Source organism: Desmodus rotundus, chromosome 7, assembly GCF_022682495.2.
Source record: "Desmodus rotundus isolate HL8 chromosome 7, HLdesRot8A.1, whole genome shotgun sequence".
Taxonomy (NCBI): Eukaryota; Metazoa; Chordata; class Mammalia; order Chiroptera; family Phyllostomidae; genus Desmodus; species Desmodus rotundus.
The window spans coordinates 6,123,816-6,141,740 of NC_071393.1; the positions used below are offsets into that span (position 1 = coordinate 6,123,816).

The 17,925-nt window shown below is 58.1% G+C and overlaps 1 protein-coding gene across 6 annotated transcripts in view; it reads left to right on the plus strand.

The window, feature by feature from the left end:
* DTX1 (deltex E3 ubiquitin ligase 1) overlaps window positions 1–17,925 on the plus strand; it is a 32,839-nt gene that overhangs the window by 8,379 nt on the left and 6,535 nt on the right. For 3 of the 6 annotated variants that reach the window (XM_053927687.2, XM_053927689.2, XM_053927688.2), the window contains one exon: window positions 8,929–9,607. In XM_053927687.2, coding sequence (XP_053783662.1) covers window positions 8,929–9,607 — 679 coding nt within the window. Of the gene's footprint in view, window positions 1–7,921; window positions 8,081–8,413; window positions 8,445–8,635; window positions 8,659–8,928; window positions 9,608–17,925 lie in introns of those variants that run through there. The other 3 variants (XM_053927691.2, XM_053927690.2, XM_053927692.2) reach the window with 3 other exon arrangements.

A 17,925-nucleotide genomic window follows, 5' to 3' on the forward strand; every position in this document is an offset into this window, starting at 1 on the left:
CCAGAGCTGTCCCTCCCTCCCCCCCTCTTCATCTCCTTCTTCCCACTTACGCCTGCACCCTCAGTGGGAACTGCTCCCCAGGACAGCCCCCAGGCCCCCAGTCTCCCCCCGACAGCCCACCCAGCGCCCCAGTTGATGCAGACACCCACAGCCCCCAGCTGCCCCTGCCTGACACCAGCGGAGGACAGGGGGCCCCCAATCTGCACTGTTTGCCTCAGGAAGCCTTGCTGGTGAGGCCCGGACCCCAGACTTCCTGACCGATTTCGCTCTCTCGTGATGGGAGGTGGGGGAGGGGCATGTGACTTTGAGTAAACCACACTTGTCCCCTCAGCCTCAGTTTCTTCCTCTGTAATATGGATCCAACAACAGCACCCGTCTTGTGGGACTGTGGTCAGTGTGTGTTCATTCATTCAGCAGGAATTTAGTAAGCACCTGCTGTGTGCCAGACACTGTCCTTGGCACCAGGGATGCCGCAGTGAATAGGACAGACACAAATTCTGTGTGCGCGTATGTGTGTGGGGGAGGAGGGGGATAGGTGTGATACAGAGGCCAGACACAGACAGGTGCTAGGATATGGGGCTGTTCCTGACCTTGGAGCCCCAGGAGCTGCCAAGCTGGAGTCCAGTCTCCCCAGGGTCCTGTGTGGCTGCGTCCATTCTGGCCCAATGCCTCTCCCTCTCTGGGTTCCTCCCACTGTCCCTCTGGAGCAGCTCTAGGTGCCACCTCCACCTGCCCGGGCAGTAGTGGCAGGCGGGTGATGGGGCACCGGAGGGAGTCTGGCACCAGGCCCAGACACTGAGCACCCTGAAATGCAGAACAAAGGATGAGCCAATTAAGGGAGGCAGCCCTGGCGGCCCGGACAGTCCTGCTGGCAGCTGCAGCAAAGCCACCTCTTCTCCTGGTGACAGGCTGGGCCCCCGCCCCACCGAGCCCCTGTCCCCTCTCCCTCTGACGGCAAGTGGGGCATGCCAGGGGAAGCAGAGACTTTACCGGAGATCACACCATTGTGGAGCCTTCCTCGGTTCCTCTCTCCCAGGAAACAAAGCTTCATTCATCCCAAGGTGTTAGTCACCTGGCACAGTGGAAACAGGGGGCAAGGGGCCTGAAGTCAAGATGCAGTTCTAATTTGTCGGGGATTTGGGCCAAGTCTCTGTCTGTCTGTCTGTCTGTCTTGGACCCACTTTCCCCACCCAAACAGAGACTGAAAATCCAGAGGCTTACAGCTAATAGAAGTGTGTGCCGTATCTGGGAAGGCCAAGGTTTTCAACTGTTGTTCTCTAGTACCCAGTACACAGTAGGTGCTCAATCAAAGCTTAAGGACATGAACCAGGCAACTGTGACTCATCTTCTGCTAACTGTTGCCAAGAGGGCCGATTCTTGTGGCCGCATCTTTGGGTATTTTGGGATTGTTGAAATCCAGACTTGAGTGAGTCCACCACAATTTGTAAATGCCTAGTCATGATAGTTTTACAACGTTAGGTCGTATGTGGACAAAAATCACATCACTGCCAACTTGTAATCTCCAGCCCAGTCATTGGTCACAGGCAGGTTCCCTCATGTGTACTTGGTCATTCACTCACTCATTCATTCACTCACTCATTCATTCAGCTAGCATTTTCCAAGTGCCTACCTCCCTGTACTCCTGGATGCTAAGGTGGCTGAAGGCCAGCCCGGCCTTTGAGAGGCCCCCAGGCTGGAGGGAACACAGAAGCCTGCGTGTTCAGCGAGCTCTGGGCTTTAGTGGGAGTACTACAGGTACCCGTTGCTATGGAGCCCCAAGGAGGGAGTGATCCTCTCTACGGGTGGCAGAGATGATTCCAAGAGGAGAGTGCTTGGGCTGAACCACAAAGACTGCGTAGAAACTCAACAGAAAGGAAAATGGGGTGGGCAGGTGGAAGGACATCCCAGGCAGAGGGAACAGCATGTGCAAAAACACAGAGGCATAGCCACGTGGTGAGAGTGTGCGGCTGTGTGACTGCTTGTGAACAGGTCGCAAAGATGAGCAAAAGAGCCACGACTGACTCCTAAGGGCCCTGGGGAGCTGTTGATGGATGTTAAGCAAAGGAGTGATGTGGTCAGATTTGAGTTTGGGGAAGATCCTTCTGGGTCTTCCCAGAGGAGTGATGTGAGAACTTATTACAGGGTCCAAAGGATGGATGGTGGGGCACAAGACAGAGACACTGTCTAGGCAAGCAGCCGTGGTGGCTGGGACCGGGGTGGTGGCAGTGAAGTGGGGAGAAGTTCTAATCTGGCTGGGTTAAATGCCGGCTTCAGAGCTCAGTAGCTGTGTGACTTTGGGCCAGTCACTCCACCTCTCTGTGCTTCCGCATTTGTACAGGACAACGATAATAATGGTATCTGCTCTGTAGAGGAGTGTGTGGATTGAGTCAATATACATGAAGCACTCAGAACAGTGCCTGGCACACAGTAGGCGCTCTGTGTTTACTGCTTCTACTTGCACTACTAGTAGTACTAGTACTATTCTATTTCACAGATGAGGAAGGAGAGGCTTGCAAGGGCCAGTCAGTTGCCCGAGGCCACACAGGGTCCAGAAGGCAGAATACTGTTCTGCTCCTTCTGTTCCCCACCCCTTCGCTTCCTGCTCTGGGATGTTGCTACTGGGCCAGGGGGTCTGATCCCAGGTGGATTGGAAGTCAGGTGACTGGGAAGCCCCCACACAGCCCGTAAAGTGGGCAGAACCAGCTGCCAGCAGCTTCCAGGGTGAGGGTGTTTCAAAACCGATTTCAAGGTGGTGATGACTCGGAGTGCCCTGCGGCCCCTCAGCCTTCCCTCCTCCCCCGTCTCCCACGCCCCGGCCTGGCAGGCAGCAGGCCCGGGGAGCCTGGGCCAGCTTCAAACGTGCAGAAACCGCTAATGGGCCGCTGCTCAGCCTGACGAGTCCCCCGGGAGAGTTTGGTGGGAAATAGAACACTGCGGGCTTATTGATCACAGGGCAGGAGGGGCAACGCCCTGCCTGGAGACTGTGGTTCGAATCCCAGCTCAGCCACTGTCCCAGCCGGACTGCCACGTCTTCCCAAGAAGCCTTGGGAGTCGGCCAGCTAAAATGTTCACCAGTTGGTGGGGGGGAGGGGTGTGTTCGGAAGAGGACCTGGGCCACAAAAGTGTGTTCTCTGCGTGCAAATAGTTGTTATTATGGGGCTTCTGGGTTGGTGGAGGATTCGGTAAAGTCCCTTACTGGGGCCCAGCATCCAGCGGGTGCTCAATTCATGCTTAATCCTCTACCCAAGCCCTAGTTACAGGCCCCAGCATGCAGTGGGACTCCCCCCACCTGACAGGATGTCCCATGACTGCCTCCTACAGGCCCCCCTTCCCGTCAGGGCCTGGGTGCCCCCAAGCTGAGGTCACTTCCCTCCGGGAAGCCACCCCAGGGGGAGGGGCTCCCTGCTGGGCCTTGGGGCTGGCCCAGCCCAGGGAGGAGCCCTCTGGAGGCTGAGGGGCAGGCAGGAAGGCTCAGGGCCACCCCTCTGTCTGTGGAAACAGCCTCTCAAGGCAAAAGCTGGGGCCTGAGACACCCAACTGTAGGCAGGGGGTCAGATCAGGAACACGTTCTCAGAGCAGAAACTCACAGCAAAACAACAGAGGGCAAAGCTGAGGTAGTGAGCTCCCCGTCACTGGAGGTAGCCTAGGCTGGGCTACCACTTGACACATTGAACCCCTTAGAACCAGTCCTTCCTGGCCTCCCCTTTACTCCATGAATAGAACATCCTTCCCAACCCTCCCAAGATTACATTTCTCTGAGCCTCAGTTGCCTCAGCTGTAAAATGGGAATAATTCTGTGTGAGCGAGGAACTTACTGGGCACAGCAGCCGGCACGCAGCAGGTGCACAGTCAGCGCCGGCCCTGTTAGCATTTTGGTGGCTGCTGTCCGCCCCTGTGGTCTCTACCCTCCGCTCTCCCCATCCCCTGGCCTCACTCTCTTGCCCTATCTCTCCACAACTGTCTCAGCCTCTAGGTTTCAGGATTTTATTTCTTTATGTCTCCAAACATGTTCTCTCTCTGCCCCCAGCTGTCCTGTGTCTGCCTCGGCATTTCCCCTTTCCATCTTGGCCTCTCTGGCAGCCTCCCTGGCATGAGTGTCTCCCTGCCTCTCTGCCTGTCTCTCCCTGTCTCTCGCTCCCCCCTCTCCCGGGTCTCGGGTCTCCATCTCTCATCTCTGCCCCAGGCATGGCCTGGTCACTGGCTACAGTGGCCATGGCCGCCCCCACACCCGCTCTCAGGGGCCCAGCTCCCGCAATCCTCCAGCTGACAGTTGGCCAAAGCCCCTTTCCCCTCAGCTCAGCTGGAACAAGACTGGAATTTTTCAACCAAACATTCCTAAGAAGCGGAGGCGGGGGGAGGGACAGACAACAGCAGATGCACACAAACAAGCCGAGAAATGGCACGTACTTGACACAGGTTTCCAAGTGCCATGGGGACGCAGGCCCTCGTGGCCAGTGCAGCTGGGGGCCCAGGAGGCCCCAGAGGCGGGGGGTTGGGGGCATTCTGCTCAAAGACGCCCAGCAGCGTGGGGCAGTGAGAGAGCCCAGCCACATCCCTGGGCTTCCAGTCTGTGGCCCTTCCCGTCTCTCAGGCTGAAGAACCTCCAGCCCCATCTTAGACCCATTGTTCTGCTGGAAATCTAGGCCAAGGCCACTGTGGAGGAGAAGGAATATTTCCGCCTCTGCTCCCTTGGAAATCTAGAGATAGCAGCCCAGACAGATCACCAGGGAAGCAGCTGGCCCCTCTCGGCCTGGTCCAGGGCCAGCGTGAGCGGGAGAGGTAGACGGGCAGGCCGACGGGCAGTGGCGGCGGGCGTGGTGGGGTGCGGGGCCCAGCAGGAAGGACGGCAGCTGTCCTAATTACTCCGATTCCCCGGGTTCCGATCTCTCTGAAGAGGACTCCAGGGACGCAGCCTTTAATAACTACCAGTAAACAGGCAGGAAAATCGATACCTGGTAAATAGAGCCCTGGAGAGAGGGACAGCTGGGCTGGCTGGCCCTGACCTGGCCCGCAGAGTCTTTGTTGCAGAACTGGCCAGTGCTGCCCTTGGACCAAGTCCCCACCCCCACAGCTGGGGTGCCTGCTCCAGCCTCCACTCCCTCTCCATCAAGACCAGCTCCCTGTCTTTCCCACTCCATCTGAGCCCTGAGCCGTGCCAAGTAGGTTGCCTGGTTCAGTTGCAGATTTCCCCTTGGTGCCAGGCCTTGTGCCTGGAGCTGGTAACCCTGATCTGGTCCTGGTCCTTCTGAAAGCCATCCACCAGGCAGGAGGAGTAAGAGCAAAACCGAATGTTGACCGACAGCGTGAGGATAGACTCTCCACGAAAAGCTGTGTGGCCAACCATAGCAGGAGCCCAGGAAAGCACTTCCTGGAGGAGGTGAGCGCATGGAGGGTTGTGTTGGATGGACAGGAGTTCGCAGAGTGAACAGGGAGAGCAGAGGGTGAACGTGGGTGATGCACGTGACAGCAATAGCCGTCTTAGCTGACCTTCATCGAGCACTTACTCTAGCCGAGTGCTCTGCTAAGTACCTACGACCTACATCGTCTCACTTCGTCCCACGGTCGGTGTCACTGTCCCCGTTTTACAGACGCAAACCCTAGGCTATACATGGAGTCAGAATTTGCACGTGGCCTGTGAGACTTCTGAGCACACAGAGGTGCTTAAATTAAGCGAGGTCCCCTCCCACCCAGGGGTCCCCCCTTCCAGGTAGGACAGCACCTTAACCCTCAGCAGCAGGCTCACGGAGGTATTTCAGGCACATCAGACCTGAAGATCACCTATCACATGTCCTCGTGCTGCAGGCAGGGAAACTGAGGCCCCGGCAGGAGCAGACCAGCACTCAGGAGCCGAGGCAGGAACAGGGCCTAGGGTCTTCCTGCTAACTCATCCCCTCTCGGCCTGCCCCGGGAGAACACTGTTGTCAGGGGGGGAAATCAATACGCACACACTCAATTAAAATGATAAATCAGACAGCAGAATTAGGCTGCCCCAGAGGCCCTGGGGAACTTTTCATGTGATCAGCTGGGAGATCACAGGAGCCCAGGGACCCGCCCCCTCCCTGTTTTTCTCCTATCCAAGCCACAGCTCTGTGCCTCGACTTCCCCACTCTCTGGATCTGGGCAGTTGGCGCCGGGCAAAGAAAGTCCCTAGCCCTTTGGATTCTAAATGCTAACAGGCAGAGAAGACAAGCTGCTTGAGCCCTGGGTGGGGACCCAAGTAAGGACGGTCAGAGTGTGCTCAGGAGAAAGAACCCTGAGCAAGGCAGGGGGGCGGGGGAGCGGGGGAGGGGATGGCAGGCCATGGTGGGTCCCCACCCGTCTGGCTTAGATTCCTGGGCCAGGAACCCTGGGGGTTGCCAGTGCACAAAGGAAACTTGGGCGGGAGGGCCTGCCATGTGCTGGGGCACCATGCTAGGCATTGGGGACAAGGCCATGAGCAACGTGGTCAGGATCCCCGTCTAGCCGGCTAACAGCCTACGGGGAGGTGGCAAGGAGAGAAGAAAGTGCGCAGGTCAATGTACCAGGTCAGGCAGTGCTGAGTGCCTGGAGGAAAAACGAAGCAGGATAAGGAGACGGGGAGGGGAGGGCAGCCGTCCCCCATTCCCGTGGCCTGGGAAGGTCTTTCTAAAGAGGTGACATTTGAACAGAGACCTGAAAGAAAGGAGGAAGGAAACTGAGAACATCTAGGCGTGGCTAGGTCCTATGCCAGGTGAGGGGACAGCAAATACAAAGGCCCTGAGGCTGGACAGCGCTGGGGGTGTTTGAGGAAGGGCGGGGAGGCGGGGAGGCCGGGGTGCAGTGAGTGAGAGGGGACGTTCTAGACAGTGTGGGCCGTGGTAGGTCGTGGCTGCACTTTGGCTTTTGCTCCAATGGGTGGGAGCTGTGGGAGCAACTGGGGCCGAACAAGGACTTGCTGGACAGGGTCCCTCGGGCTGCCATGTGGGGACCAGACTACAGAGGGCAAGGACAGAGCAGAGACCAGCCATGAGTCTGCTGCCACAGTCCCGGCGGGGGACACACAGTGGCTTGGACCCCGGTAGACTCGGTGCAGTGGGGAGAGGAAGTGGTCAGGTGGGGGGTATATTTGAAGGTAGAGGTGACTGGATTTACCGATTCACTAGACATGGGGTGTGGGGGAGGAAGTGAAGTCCAAATCTGGGCGGGGGCGGCAAGCAGCTGGAAGGACAGCAATTAACGAAGACTCCAGGAGGGGCAGGTGTGGGCTGGGGAGAGATCAGAGCTGTACTTGGGCAGAGCTAAGTTCAAGGTGCCTGTCGAGCCTCCAGGGAAAGGTGCTGAGGAGGCAACTGGACACATGGCCCTGGCTCTCAGTGAGGAGGGTGGGGCTGGAAATGACCAACGTTGGAATCACCAGAGACGACATAGTATCTGTCTGCATTGGCCCTTTTACCCGCCCCACGAGGAAGGTCTGCTCGTGCCCATGTTAGTGATGAGAAAAGTGAGGCTGAGAGGTGCTAAGTCACCTGCCCATAGCCACAGAGCTGGAAAGTCAGGCGGTCAGGACCTGAACTGAGGTCTGCCTGCCTCCCAGCCCTGTGCTCTGTGGCTCTTCTCTCCGAATCCTCCCAGCAGGGCGAAGGGCAGGGTGAGTCTCAAATGAGCATCACCTTCGTTTTCGAGATGGGGCCACCGAGACCCAGGGGAGCCGAGGGACTTGCCCGCAGTTGAGGAGCGGCCAAGCGTGCTGTTTTGCTGCAGGTGTGCCAAAAGAGCACAGCCAAAGAATCTTTCCGCGCTGGCCAGAGGCACAGCGCAGGCTGAAGGCTCTGAGAATCCCTGCAGCCTGGACGCTGGGTTATCTCTGCTAAACCCGGTGTCCCACGGAACCCCGCTCTCAGGGGGCACCTAGAGCTGTGGGAGTCACATGGCGGTGGATGGCAGCAACGCCTCAGTGCCCTCATTATTTTAAATGGGGGCCTGAATACCCACCTGGCTGGGTTATCACGTGTTTATCACGTTCTTTCCATATGAGCACTCAGCGTGGAGTCCTCCAAAGAGCAGACAGTGAGCAAATGTTTGTTCAAGGAAGGAGCGATGAATAAACGGATGGATGACAAAGGTAATAAGTGGACAAAGGAATGGACCAGGGCAAGGACAGCCAAAAGGCACGAGGGGGGAAAAGAATAATTGAGTCCCAAACGAATCGATGTCCGAACTAATGAATTCAGTCATACATTCAACAAATATCTGTGGGGCGCCAACTGTGTGTGGGTGTTGGGGACGCAGCCAGGAGTAAAGCAGAGCCCCTGCTTTGTGGCAGCCACGGTCTAGTGAGAGGGGACAGAAAACAAGATAAGCAGGTGAAATAGAAAGTGCACCAGATGGAGAAAGTGGAGGAAGGAGAGAGAGGGGCAGGCAAATGTGGATGGGGTGCACGCTTCAAAATAGGGTGGTCGGAACCGAAGGGATGGCCGCGTGCGTGGGTGGGTAAAGGAGCAGGAAGGGGCAGGAATGAATGCAGATATGGGTGGGGGCCGGGCCGCCGACGGGGCGTGGGTGACTGCAGTAATGAGAGAACTACCGGAGGAGTACAGGAATGTGTGAACGAGGGCATGAATCAATGAATGAGCTAATGAAAGAATTGTGGAATGAATGAGTGAACTAAGGAAGGTGTGCCTGCCTGCACCCACCCCCCAGGTGCTGACTCTGCTTGCCCACCTTGCCTGAACAGTCCTCACACCCCCTACATCCTCCCGCCCCAGCCCGGGTTCCATGATTAGAGCCTGTCTTCACCCTAAGAGGTGGGGGTACTGGCTCGTGCTGCTGCCCCTCCCCCCACCGTGCCCTGTTGACCCTCCGTCCTCGCCCCTGCACTGCTCTAACCCCAGCCCCCGTGTACCGACCCTCCGGCCCCCTCCCCGCGGGCCCCTCCCCCTTGGTTCTGACTTCTCCCCCTTGTGAGCACAGGTACCATGCGGCCGGTGCGGCGCAACTTCTACGACCCGTCGTCGGCGCCGGGCAAGGGCATCGTGTGGGAGTGGGAGAACGACGGTGGCGCCTGGACGGCCTACGACATGGACATCTGCATCACCATCCAGAACGCCTACGAGAAGCAGCACCCGTGGCTCGACCTGTCCTCGCTGGGCTTCTGCTACCTCATCTACTTCAACAGCATGTCGCAGATGAACCGCCAGACGCGCCGGCGCCGCCGACTGCGCCGCCGCCTGGACCTTGCCTACCCGCTCACTGTAGGCTCCATCCCCAAGTCGCAGTCGTGGCCCGTGGGCGCGAACTCCGGCCAGCCCTGCTCCTGCCAGCAGTGCCTGCTGGTCAACAGCACGCGCGCCGCCTCCAACGCCATCCTGGCCTCGCAGCGCCGCAAGGCGCCCCCTGCCGCCCCGCCGCCCCTGCCGCCTCCTGGAGGGCCACCTGGAGCGCTTGCCGTGCGCCCCAGCGCCACCTTCGCTGGCGCTGCGCTCTGGGCCGCGCCCGCCACCTGCCCCGCTGAACCAGCGCAGCCCCCCGGGGCACCCCCCAGGAGCCCGAGCGCCCTCAGCGGTGCGCCCACCCCGGGCCAGAACAACCTCAACCGGCCGGGACCCCAGCGTGCCACCAGCGTGAGCGCACGTGCCTCCATCCCGCCTGGGTAAGAGGGGCCCCTGGCACAGGGTGGCTGCCCAACAGGGCTAGTAGCAAAGCATTGCAATGGTAATAATCATCATAAGCAGTACCTGGCATCTGTTAAGTATGCACTTTGTGTCAAGCGTTAACTTAAGCACCTTGATGTGTTCCCACTCATTTATCTCCATGCAGGATGAGCCTGTGAGGTAGGTACCCCCACCCTCCCCAATTTACAGTGAAGACACCCATGGGGGCCCGTTCGTAACTTCCCAAGACCATACCGTTCACAAGTGGTGGGGCTGTAGCAACAGTAATAAGGGTATGTATCCACGGTTATTTGCTGACTTTATCTGAATCATCTCGTTTATTACTGCAAAGAATTCTATCATGCCCAAGTTACAGCTGGGGAGGCTGAGGCCGGGAGAGGGGGGTACCTTCCGAGAGTCACCAGGTGCAGAGCAGGGATGGAAACGCAGGATTGCGGAGTCTGTGCCATGTTGTCTTCGAATTTTTGGAGGGTTTCCAGCCCCGCCCCAGGGCATGTCCATCTCACATGGGGGCTCCAGCAAGCACTGGTCACCTGTCCAAAGTATTTCCCCTGTACGCCGCACCTGAACTGTCACCACTGCTTTGGGCTAATTCTGTGGATTTCAGACGGGGCTCCAGGGACTCCTGGGGTGACCTGGGATAGTGGCAGGAGACGGTGGTGGACGAGGAGAGGTCAGCCTCTCTGCTCTTGTTTTAACCAGAGCGGCCCTTTTCGGAAGCTCTTCCATGAATCGGCAGGATTTCCCAGTGGGATTTCATTGAAGAAGGGAACCTGGGTCCTGCCAAGATTGGAAATCCCTGGGTTAAGGCGTCCAAGCCCCAGGACAGGGACCCTGTGAGCCTATTAGCTGCTTACCTGGGCTCAGTCAGTGTCAGCAAAGGACCAGGCCTTGAGGGAGTGGGGATGGAAGGGAGGAGCAAAGACCTTGACCTTGGGACAGCCCAGAAGGGAAAAGACCAGGTGGAATATGTAGATCACGATGCCCAAGAGGAGCAGCGGGCACCAAACGCCAGCTCTGCTTGTATCGCTGTGGCGTGGCCCAGGGCTTGACCGTGCTGACCTCAGACAACCTCCGAGGTCACCTCATGCAGGCCTCCCCTTTCGCCAAGGGAAACTGGGGCCTTGGGAAGGGAAGGGGCCTTCAAATAGGGTGCCTTCTGTCCCTTAGAGAGTCCACTTAGGTTCAAATCCCCTGGGTCACTTCAGAGCTGTGAGAGCTGGGGCAAGCCCCTCCCCTTCACAGAGCCTCAGTCTCATCATCTGTCCAATGGGAGCAGGACTGGCATCCCGTGGCGACCCCGTGTACCTGAACGCAGCGGTCCCCGTGTTGCAACAGTGCAGCGGTGACAGTTAGGACTATTTTTGTTATCCGGGAGGAAGGTTGGTTATGGGGTCAGGGGTGCTGTAACTTTCCACAGGAAAATCAGCAGCTGCCACCTGCCCGCCCCACCCCTCCCTTCCCCTCCAGGTCACTCCTCCTGGGCAGGCCTGGTGTCAACAGAGAGGAGACCTCAGGGGCCCAGGGAGGGCCTGGGGTCCACATGGACCTGGTAGGCAGCAACCTGGCTCCGGCTCTGCGGTGAAGAGGGAGGGATGCAGGGCCCCAGAACGAAGAGAATCCTGGGACAGCTGACTGGACGGGTGGGGGAGGGGCGGAGCCGAGGAAGTTCCAGGGACCTCTGCAGCCAGAATCGGGGCAGCTTCTGTTTGGGGCTGCATTGCGGTACCCTGCTGCGGGTGATGAAGGCAGGAGGTTGTAGCCGGACTTTTCACGGAATGGGGTGGACTAGCGCAGAGTAGAAAATACCGGTCTGTGTCATTCACGGTACTAGTGAGACTCGTTCTGTGACCCTTGTGCCTCATTTCTACTTGTTCAAGGGGTTGCCAGGTGAAATGCATTTCTTAGTCACTGATGAAATTTCTGAAAGCCGCTCAGCTTTTATTTGTCAGTATTAACCCCCCAAATGGGTACTGTGGGTGCAGGTCCACAGGGCGAACAGGAGGAACGGGGTCCAGACCAGAGGGGAGACAGACACAGAGCAAGTGAGCGAATAAATGAACGCAGTCCCTGGAGACAGGGGCAGGTACTGGGAGGCGGGGGGTAGCGGGACAGGGCGGTGTGGCCACGAGGGAATGGGAAGGCCAGGGCAGACCCCTGTGAGGAGGGCGTCGGATCTGGAGGAAGGCTGTTCCAGGCAGAGGGGACGATGTGCACAGCTTCAGCGGGGCTCGAAGGGCCTGGCACATTCGGGGAAGAGCCCCAGGGGTGAGGAGGGCTGGCACGTGACAAGGGAAAGCACCCCAGGCAGGGGCAGTGTGAGTGCAAAGGGCAGCAGCGGGAATGACCCCAGCAGGCTCTGGACACCACGTAGGGGTGGAGGTTCCCTGCTGGGACAGCAGGAGCTGAGGTTTTTCCCGAATGGAACTGCAGAGCCAGAGTGTGGGGACCATAGAGTATGCTTGAGCTCAAGAGGGCTGTGGGGAGAAGAGAGATGGCTCCCTGGGGTGCTGGTCGGTAAACACGTCCCCTCTGACAAGCCAGAACTCCGTTCTCCCCAGCCGTGACACATCCCCCTCACCCCACCCCGTCGATACCCTTCCATTCCTCCTCCCCCCCGGGCGCCGTTTCTGACCCTCTCGGAGACCAGACGCTGTCCTGGAAAGGGGCAATACGGACAGGCAAGGGCGCCCTCATCTCCCCCAAGCCACGCAGCCCCACCTCCTACCACCTCTGCCCCTCTGACCTGCCCGCCCCAGCCAGACAAGCCTGTCTTGAGGCCCCCCAATCCTAATGTCCAAGGAACACCAGCTAAAAATACCCCTGGCTCAGAGTGGGGGTGGGCTCAGGACCCACGAAGTCTGCTGCTGAGTGAGGGGAATGGGAGGAGGGCAGGATGGGGCCCATAGACCCTGGTTCCCTCCAGCTGAAGCTTCCTGTGGCCAAGGCAGTGGAGGCCCTGGTGCAGGGGATTGGGGTGGGGTCTCTGAGGAGCCAGACAGCCAGGCTGCCACCCCCACCCTTGCCCCTAACATACCACCCCCAGCCCTCACAATCCCTCCCTCAGTCTCCACCTCTGTGAGTATGGTGCCCAGATTTCCTCTCTGTAAGGACACCAGTCCTGTGGGGTAGGGCCCGCCCCGGTGACCTCACTGTCATCACTTCGCAAAGACCCTGTCTCCAAAGGGTCCAGGGGACTCCTCGCCAGGAATCCAACAGGATGACTCACCCGGGAACGGAGGCTCTGCAACGCCTTTCATAGCTGACTCTTGGTCTCTCCCACTCGGTCTCTCCGAGGCTCCCTGTCTCTGTCTGTCTGTCTGTCTGTCGCTTCTCTCCCACCTTTTCCTTCTCAGCTCTCTCCCTTCCCTTGCTCCCTTCTCTCCCACGCGGGACTCAGACAGACCCGGAGTCCAGTCCTACCTCGATCCTTTCCCAGCTGGGTGGCCTCCAGCCAGCATCTTTCCCTCCCTAGCCTCAGTTTCCCCATCTGCCAAACGGAGGGAAAACCCCCATCACTCCCACGTGCATTTAAACTTGCTGCGTGTGCTCAGCGAGGAAGGGCTCCGACTCCATCCTCACGCCCCATCCTCATCTCCACCCTGGGTGGGCCATAGCGTGGAGGCCCAGAGAGAGCCCCCAACTTTCCTGAGGCCACCCAACCAGTGGGGTCAGCGTGTCTTCACAGCTGGGTTTTTTCCACTAGCCCCTGGGATGGGGCAGGAAGCCAGCTGGCAGCCCGGACCTGGGGGACGCGCAGGGTGGGGAAGGTCCGCCCTGTCTCCTGAGAGGGCAGCGTCCAGCGCTTTGGAGCACAGCTGCAGGGCGGACTCAGACTTTCCATCCCACGTGGTGGCGGGGGGAGGGCAGGCTTGGGCCCATTTCCCTGGACTGAGCACTCTGTCGTCCCAGGCTCCATTTTGTGACTTTGACCTACACCCCTGCTCTTAATTCCCCCAGAAACCCAAGAGGGCAGGTCCTACTGTCCCCATTTTTCATGTGAGCAAAATGAGGCTCCCAAAGTCTGGCGCTTGTTCAAGGTCACTCTGATTCAAAACGCCCCATCAGCCAGAGTATTGGGGTGCCCCACCCCCTGCCTGCCCACTAGAGTTTCAAGCCATAGATGTCCCCCCCCAGATACTCCCCCAAGCCCTGATTCCACAGGTTTCAGGGACCCTGGAGGAGAGGGTGGGCCTGTAGAGGCTTCCTGCTTCAGCCTCTCCTCTTCCTGTGTGACCCCAGCTGAGCTCAGCGCCCTCTCTGGTCCTCAGCTTTTGCATCTGTGAAGTGGGGCTGGCAACACAGTCCATTGTCCAGCTTGAGGCCAAATGTCAGCGTGGCTGCATTCTCAAGTCTGCACCCTTCACCTCTGACCCACAGCAGTGGGAAAAGGGCGCTTCCCTCTCCCACCCGATCGGGCGTGTACAACGCCGCCAACCTCGTCCGCGCCGTGGAGATGCTGTTTGAGTTTTCATAGCTCTGGCTCTCGGTGAGCCTGAGAACCTCTTCCTGCTTCCTGGGCGCGGGGGTCCCTTCTGTCGTCAATGACTTGTTCATTTCTGTTGCTTGCCGCTCTCCTGGGCTGCTTGTTGCTTCCTCACTGATCCGCAGACGCTCCTTCTGCGTGAAAGGTGTTGACCCTTTCTCTGTCGTCTTTTCCCCAGTGTGCTATTTCTTCTTGCCTTCTTTCTACCCTGTGTTCCTCTGTTTCTTAATTAATTAATCCATATATATCGAGCAACTACTGTGTACCAGGTGCTGTTGGGGGCCCTGGAGGTAGAACATTGAAGAAAACAGACCACACCTGCCCCACCCCGGAGGTCACATTCCAGTGAGAGACAAACAATAGACAAAATAAATTCTAGAATATGGGAGAGAGGGTAAGAAAGAAGGGATGCAATTTTAAATAAAGAGGTCAGAAAAGGCCGCACTGAGAAGGGAACGTTTGAGCGAAGATTGAAGGAGGCTCAAAAGCAGTCTACTCATAGAACCGGGGTGCGAGTTCCAGACAGAGGGAACAGCTTGTGCAAAGGCCCTGAGGCAGAAGTGCAGCTGGGACATCTGAGGAGGCCCGTGTGGCTGGAGAGGCCTCAGGGGGTGAGCAGTGGGAGAGGAGGTCAGAGATGAAATGGGGCCAGTCCTCTGGGGCCCTGAGGGCCGTGTCGAGGACTTTGGCTTTTACTTGTGCGTGAGATGGCAGCCAGCAGAGTTGTGAGCCGGAGAGAGACTGGCATGACTTTGTTGTGACAGGGTCACCCTGGATGTTGAGAATAGCCTGCAGGTGGGGCTGATGAAGGAGCCCAGAGCCCGGTGGGGAGGTGGGCTTTGATGTGGTAGGTGTGCTTGAGTGTTTTCCTTCCTTTTTTTTTTTTTTAATTCTAGCACTGATTTTACGTTTTTACTTAAAAGAGTCCACATTCTGTTTCTGCAGTTCTTTAATAGATATTACATCTAAATGCTTCAAAAAAAAATGTTCTGAAAAGCGCAACATGAAAAGTCCCGCCCTCCCGGTGTCCCCACCTGGCCCCTGGCCTGCCCACCCTCCCCCTTTTCCTGACCTCACCGTTGTGCGGTGGCTGGGACTCTGCCTCGCTGCTGTTTCCCCACCACCTCGTCACCAGGTCAAAGCAAACATCCCCACCCCACACCACAGACCTGAAGCACTTCCTGCCCCACTCCCTGGGAGGCCAAACCACACCGCCCTGTCTGCACACGGCTGCCCCAGGCCGTGGGAACCTGCCAGCCCGGTCCTCCCTGCCCCCCTCCCCCACCCCGCTTGAGTGCTGCACTGGGCGCACACAGAGGCCAAGAGGGTGGGGGAGAGTGATGCTGAGCCCCTAGGCCTCTGGGTAAATCTGACACACAAGTGGCAAACCACCCCTCAAAATGTCTCCTTAGGGGACTTTTGCACCCTTTCATCCCTAGAAGTGGACTGGGGTGGGGGAGGGTGAGAGGTCCTACTTGACAGAGGGGAAACCGAGGCCCCATAGAAGCTCTGCGGCTCCCGCGGCTCGTCCAGGCAGACAGGGTGCTGGAGCAAGCACAGGGGGAGTGAGCAAGGCCTCCCGATGGCAGCCGCCGACGGCTTGTGTGTTTGCTGGGCCCACGGGGCACCCAGTCTTCCCAGAGCTGGCCGTGGTGTCCTCAGGCTTCTGGGTTCTGCAGAGGGCATGGGAGTAGGGACCTGGTGGGCCCCAGAACTGTGGATGGCAGGGGTTCAGGTGCAAGTGGGATGGGCACAGAAAAGGCACAGGTGCCAGGAGCAGGCCCGTGGAGCACGGGAACCCCTCGCTGAGCTTCCTTCTCTCCACAACACGGCACTCTCACTTCTGCCCCTCCTCACCAACTTGGACCCAAATGACTGAGGCCTGAGCTCCCCTGGGCCTCCCAAGGGGCCCCTGGGTAAGTGCCAGGTGTTCTGAGGGCTCCTAAAGCCAATCAGGGGACCTGGAAACCATCATCAGAGACAGGGCACGCCTGGAGCCTGCAGGGCGTGGGAGACGGGGTGGCCAGCTGTAGGTGGAGGATGGAAACTCAGGTGCCCTAAAGGGAGTGTCAGCGTGGCTTCCTGCTTTCCTGGGGCCCCGAGCCACCTTGATGCCTGGGGCAGAGAGGGGTGGCCAGAGCAGATAGATGGAACCCCTGTGCAGCCTGCTCAGGGCTGAACCAGCGCCAGGGTCCAGGTCACAGGCTTCAGCCCACCTGTTGGGCCCAGGGGTCTCAGAGGGCTGGCTCATTTCCAGATGGCCCCACAGATCAGCCTGATGAGGTCACCCTGGCCACTGACTCAAAATCTCCCAAGACCCAGAGCCAGCTGGGTACCTTAGTGAAGTCGCTTTCCCTCCCTGGGCCTCAGTCCCATCACCTGCAAAATAAACAAGGAATAGATTTCATCTCATGTGCCGTCTCTGTTTAAATGGTGGTGACCTCCTGGAGCAGTGTTGAGCAGGATTCTGAAGTTGCATTCTGGCTTAGTGGAAAGGAGTGCGGGGATTGATTGGTGATGCCTGCCATGGGTGCTGCGTAGGCTGTAGTATTACGACTGCCACATATTTGCTGTCCCCACTCTAATCTTGCATCTGGGGGAGCATTTGGCATTAGAACCACTGCTTTGAAAGATACCAGACCCCCTCTTAAGAGGCCACAGGGCACCACTTTCTTACTTGCCTCACCTCCCCCATTCGGTACTTACTGAGAAACCATGCACACTGCGTTTCATCCTCAATCTGAGGGTCACAGGCCTGGGTCAGAGATGTTTCCAGAAGCTCACAATTTGGCGGAAGAGACAGGAGTGGAACCACGCAATGAGAAAGCAAGACCGAAAATGTCTGAGTCCTCAAAACAAGATAAACACAGTCCCTTGGGAATTAAAAGGAGTGGCTGTGAATTTGTTTGAGGTAGATGGGAAAAGGCCTCCTGGAGACAGTGACCTTTGGACCTGTCTTCAGAAGGCAGCTGGGAAATGTCTGGCTCCCCCAAACCCATGGAACTCCTGCCTCCAACCGGATGGGGAGCGTTTCTGGGAATTTCTTAGACAAGTTTGCCTGGGCTGCTCCCACAGGATGCCGCGTAGCGTCCTCACTGAGAATGAATGTTGGCAGAGAGCCTCCAGGGATTGGCAGCTGCAGAGGGTGTTTCCCTGGGACTCCTCAAGGTTCACTGCAAATGTGGGCAAGGAACGCGTGGGGACAGTGTGCCCGAACCGTGCGTGTGGGTCCTCCGCTGGGCACCTCCCCACAAAATCTGGGTTCCTGCATTCCTTCACGCAACAGGTGTTTCCTGACCTCTGCTGCGGGCTAGATGCCAGCGTCGAGGCTGGGTGACCAGGAGGAGATGAGACAGGCTGGCGGAGACCTGACTGAGCCTCTGGGGGTGGGGGAAGCTTTTCGGGCAGAAGACACAGAAAGTGCAAAGGCCTTGAAAGGGGACCACACTCAGCACGTTCAAGCAGCGGCAGGTGTGTCTGGAGTAGACTGGTGGAGCGGGTAGGAGATGAGATCACAGAGGTAGGGAGGGCCTGGTCATGCCAAAGACTTCATGATATCCGGTCATGATTATTTAGTGCTGTGACCAAAAAAAAAAAGTTAAGGGCAAAGACAGGCATCTCGAGTTAAGTGGTAGGGAAGGTTTCTGATCAGAAGACATTGGGGCAGAAGCCTGTGTTGAGTGAGGGAGGAAGACATGAGGATATTTGAGGAAGAGCATACTGGGAGAGGGATCGGCAAGTGCAAAGGCCCTGGGGTTGGAACGTGCCTGGTGTGTTTGGAGGGCAGCAGGGAGACCGAGGAAGCTGGGG